Here is a 2980-nt window from a genome sequence, read left to right on the forward strand (position 1 = left end):
TTATTATAAGTACTCTTATTCGATTCAACATGATAGTTTTAATAGAATAATGGAACATAAGAGTACTTGTACTCTTTAATTATCGATCAATAATAGTGGTATTGCTCTTCCCTCAACAAATTTCAGTTATAATGGACTTTGAAATAAAGTTGTAGGTGTAATTTTCGCTAACCTTGTATGTGAAGGTGGAAGAAGTATCGATTTTTAATTATGATTGCCAATTGATTCGGTGAATGCTCTTCGAAATGACCAAGAGTTCATAATTTCTGAAAAATTTCAATTTTGATATAAGAATAATCAATTCAAATCTTTGATTAGTTACGATCAGTTATAACTTATAAAAAAATTTAATTTTAACCTTAAAGGTATCAATTATGACCTTAAATAGATCAAGCATTAAGCACATGTTGAGAAAAAAATTATAATTGGGGTGATTAAGCTATTCGTCTCATATTGAGACCGTCTCGTGCTGTTCTTATACATACATGATATTGAATTAATTTTCCCCTCTTCTTTGTTATATATACATGAAATGGATTGACTTCCTAGCAAGAAACAAAGTAATAATTAATTAAAATAAGAAACTAAAATACTGATTTGAGACACTTCATTCTCAATTGTCAATATATCTTTCCATCGGTGAGTGATTCCAATTCAAGACTCCTTGATGTTACATAGTCATTTTCTTCAGTCCTTGAAACGGTTGGAAGATTCATGTTTGGCTTCAATGTTATAGACTACACAACTTTTAATGTAAGGAAAATGCTTTTAAAACATACAATTAAAATTTAATATACTAAACTAAACGTTCCACTGATTTTTTAGATGAACAGATCAAAGTTGCTTAAGCTTACTGAAAAAGCGCTATTAGTTCTAGATAAACCCAAACTACATTGATTAAGAGCTAGAGTAAAAGAACAGACCATCAATAGTTAACCAAAGTCCATAGCTCAAAGGAACAAGTGTTTGTATTCCCCATTAGCAACCTGGCATAGCTCATTATAGTTCTGTGCATCTGTAACAAACCCAAAAAAGAAAACAAAATGAGAACACATTAGCGGTTTAGGTCATGCCATGCATTCAAAGTACATATTGCTATGGCCAAAACTATGAAAGGATCAAATTATGTGTATAGTAGCCAATGAAAGATATACTTCGTTTGCCGTATGGATTGACAAGATAGAAGAAAAAATTTTATTTGCATAAGTTGAGGTCAGCATACCAAAATTATCACCAAAGTTGGTCAATATCTCAGCACGAACAGATTGGTTACTGTCTGCTATACCAATAGCCTCAACATATCTGGTGAGTGGCTGAGTTGGTTGTGATTTCTTAACGATAACCTGTTGATTATCAGTTGATTTTCCGACTATAGATCCTGCATCTGATTGCATCACCTGAACAACTATGCGAACTTTCCGCCCAATAAACATACGAAGAAATTCCCCATTGACAAAAACTGCAGGACTTGAGGTATCCATATTCTGTAAACGCATGACATGTGATAAGAACACACTTCACTTCAAAGCCTAATCATTTTCAGTATAGAGAAGTAGACATAATGGAACAACAATGCAAGTAACAGGTACATATTTCTCTGGATTACAACCCGAAGTTAGTATAAAACCTTCTGTATAAAAATTAATAATTCTTGTTTGCTTTTAGTAACATATAATGGGGCAATGGGGTAAACCTCAAATTATATGCAAAAAATGAAATTATCCCTATGTTAACTAGCTTGACATTCTATCAGCGTGATAGCTCAGATATAGAGATTGTTAAATGTCAAGGACTAATCAAACTAGCAAGAAAAATTCAAATCTCCAACCATACTATAGCCGCCAAGAATGTTCTTTATAGTAGGGGAAAACCATTTTTCTACCTAATATACTTCAAAGAACGTCATATCTGATTCATTACCCCAAAAAATATGGTCATATTGGGAATATGAATGTTTCAAAACATTGTCAAATCTTCCTGCAATAGAGTTAAAATTTTTGGTTTCCCTGATATATACTTCATACGAATAATAACTAAAAGTCTCTTTGACTATTTGGGAAACGATTTGAATGCCATTTAATATAAAATACATTAGACGAAAAAGTAGCAGAGCTTCCAAAGGGACCCTAAAAGTGCCACAAATACAATGACTTGTGCATAAGTCAGCATAACCTGCATTCCACAGAAGCGGTCAACACTTGAAAAGTGGCCAACTTCCATCAAAAAGATGGGCATTTTCACTGGTACTACAGCATGTTAGAAACTTTAATGTTTTATACCATAGAAATAAGACAAATTTAATGAGATAAACTAAAAAGAAAAATAGAGTAAATTTCATATTAGAGAGGTAGTATTATGATATGAATATGGAGGTAGGAATAAATTAAACACTAAATTGTACTCTTGGAGTCTTGATGGTTAATTTTCGAAAGTTAATACAAAAAGAAAGAAAGTGAAAACAAAGATGAAAGAAGGACATGAGCAAGTTCAGCAAGTTGTAAATTGCAAAACAAAAAACTAGATATGTACTCATCGATCGTGAGATCCTTTTTTATAAAAACTATGTTTTTACAATAAACTAGTCAGTCAGGGTACTACTTCTACTTACATTTAAAATTACTAGTACTACTACTTTCTTCGTCGTATTTAATTTGCACATCTTTCACAGATACATAATATTATAACTTGTAGTTCATAAATAAGACATGTAACAAGTATGGTAAAAAAGTATGTGAATGAGTTTATCCTATTGTGGTTTAACGCGTCGAGGAGGCTTGATCACTCCACCAAAGTATAAAATTTGGTTTTCAATACCAATTTACCAAGTTTTCAATTGGGATTAAGGAAAAATTGGGAAATTCATATCAAATATAGGGCCCAAGGTAAGACGATCAAAGGCCATATTTATCAATCCAGTCACAAAACCTCCATAACTTGCAACACATGAAGATCCAAATAATTTGTTTCGGCTTTTGGATTA

At 32.0% G+C, this 2980-nt stretch overlaps 1 protein-coding gene across 1 annotated transcript; it reads right to left on the reverse strand.

The window, feature by feature from the left end:
- Positions 1–950: 950 nt before the first annotated feature.
- Positions 951–1481, reverse strand: LOC130801672 (replication protein A 14 kDa subunit B-like). Its single transcript, XM_057665555.1, has 2 exons — positions 1223–1481; positions 951–1015 (listed from the first exon to the last, which is right to left on the reverse strand). The coding sequence occupies exons 1-2, from the start codon at positions 1479–1481 to the stop codon at positions 951–953; spliced, it is 324 nt and encodes a 107-aa protein (XP_057521538.1).
- Between the last annotated feature and the right edge of the window lie 1499 nt (positions 1482–2980).

Source organism: Amaranthus tricolor, chromosome 15 (assembly GCF_026212465.1).
Source record: "Amaranthus tricolor cultivar Red isolate AtriRed21 chromosome 15, ASM2621246v1, whole genome shotgun sequence".
Lineage (NCBI taxonomy): Eukaryota > Viridiplantae > Streptophyta > Magnoliopsida > Caryophyllales > Amaranthaceae > Amaranthus > Amaranthus tricolor.